Source organism: Notothenia coriiceps, unplaced genomic scaffold (assembly GCF_000735185.1).
Source record: "Notothenia coriiceps isolate Sejong01 unplaced genomic scaffold, NC01 NC01_scaffold00013631, whole genome shotgun sequence".
Lineage (NCBI taxonomy): Eukaryota > Metazoa > Chordata > Actinopteri > Perciformes > Nototheniidae > Notothenia > Notothenia coriiceps.
The window spans coordinates 675-1912 of NW_011346332.1; the positions used below are offsets into that span (position 1 = coordinate 675).

Genomic DNA, 1238 nt, shown 5'->3' on the forward strand with positions numbered 1-1238 from the left:
AATCTCAGATTGAGGAGGAACAATGCAGATTCTGTCCTGGTCGTGGTGCTGGAAGTACGCTTATCCGGTCTACATGTGTTTTGTGGATCTGGAGAAGGCGTATGACCGGGTTCCCAGGGAGATACTGTGGGGGGTGCTGCGGGAGTATGGGGTGAGGGGGTCTCTACTCAGGGCCATCCAATCTCTGTACCGGGCCATTCTCATCCTACCTTCACCTCGTCATGAAGGATGGGTCATCACCAAAAGAACGAGATCCAAGGGTACAAGCGGCCGAGATGGCTTTCCTCCGCAGCGTGGGGGCCTCTCCCTTAGTTGTATTGAAATAATATCTAATATATGAATGTTCTACCTGTGTGCAGGTGTGGTGTGAGACCAACCTGCGTCGCTGCATCAGTAAATTTCACCGCTTCGTCTGCGACTCCTGCGACCGAGCCTTCCCTCTGAGATCTGCACTGGAGCTGCACAAGACCACCTCCCACCCCGAGGAACCAGAGGAACTTGAGGATCTAGAACCAGATGAACCAGATGAACTAGAGGAACCAGAGGAACCAGAGGAGAACCCCAACAGTGAGGAACCAGAGGAGGAGGATGGATCTCCTGAAGGACAGCAGAGCGACTTCCTGCAGGCGCTCGGGCTGCAACACGTCTCCACGGTGAGTCAGACACTCTTTATCTGAAGATCACATGAAGTTAAAGTGTTCAAAGTTATTTGTATAAATAAGTAGATTGCAAGATGACAAACAGATGGGTTTTGAGGCGGACTGGGAGTCATGAGACAAGATAAAAAGTACTTGATTGATTGATTGAAAGTGCCCCCTCCCTCAGGTGATCCACGGCCCGTCAGCTGACGAGGTGCATCAGGCTCACCTGGACAGCATCAAGGTGATCCAGGTGGCCCCGCCCCACTTCCTCTCTGGGGGGCTGTCCCTCCCCCTGATGGATGCCATGAGCCTCCTACAGCCCTTCCTCCCCCCCCCCGCCTTCCTAATGCCGGACGGGGGGGCAGCGGCCGCCTCGTCTGGGGTCAAACCTGGAGAGGAGCTCGCCGACATCCAGCAGATCCTCAGGGGGGCGAGTCTCGGTCTGCCCGGCAACAAGGCTGCAGCGCTGCCTGGGGGCCACGGTGGGTACTGCACCATGTGTTCGAATCGACCAATCAGAATGGAGTATTCTAATCGGAGTAATAATATATAATAACCCTCTGTTTCTTTAGGCTCGCTGCAGAAGTCGATGCCCCC

The 1238-nt window shown here is 54.5% G+C and overlaps 1 protein-coding gene across 1 annotated transcript; it reads left to right on the forward strand.

The window, feature by feature from the left end:
* Positions 1-221: 221 nt before the first annotated feature.
* Positions 222-1232, forward strand: LOC104948080 (ras-responsive element-binding protein 1-like; the record flags this gene model as incomplete). Its single annotated transcript, XM_010774237.1, has 4 exons — positions 222-260; positions 360-653; positions 826-1123; positions 1214-1232. Coding segments are annotated over exons 1-4 (650 nt in total), but the record flags the coding sequence as incomplete, so codon positions are not given.
* Positions 1233-1238: the final 6 nt, after the last annotated feature.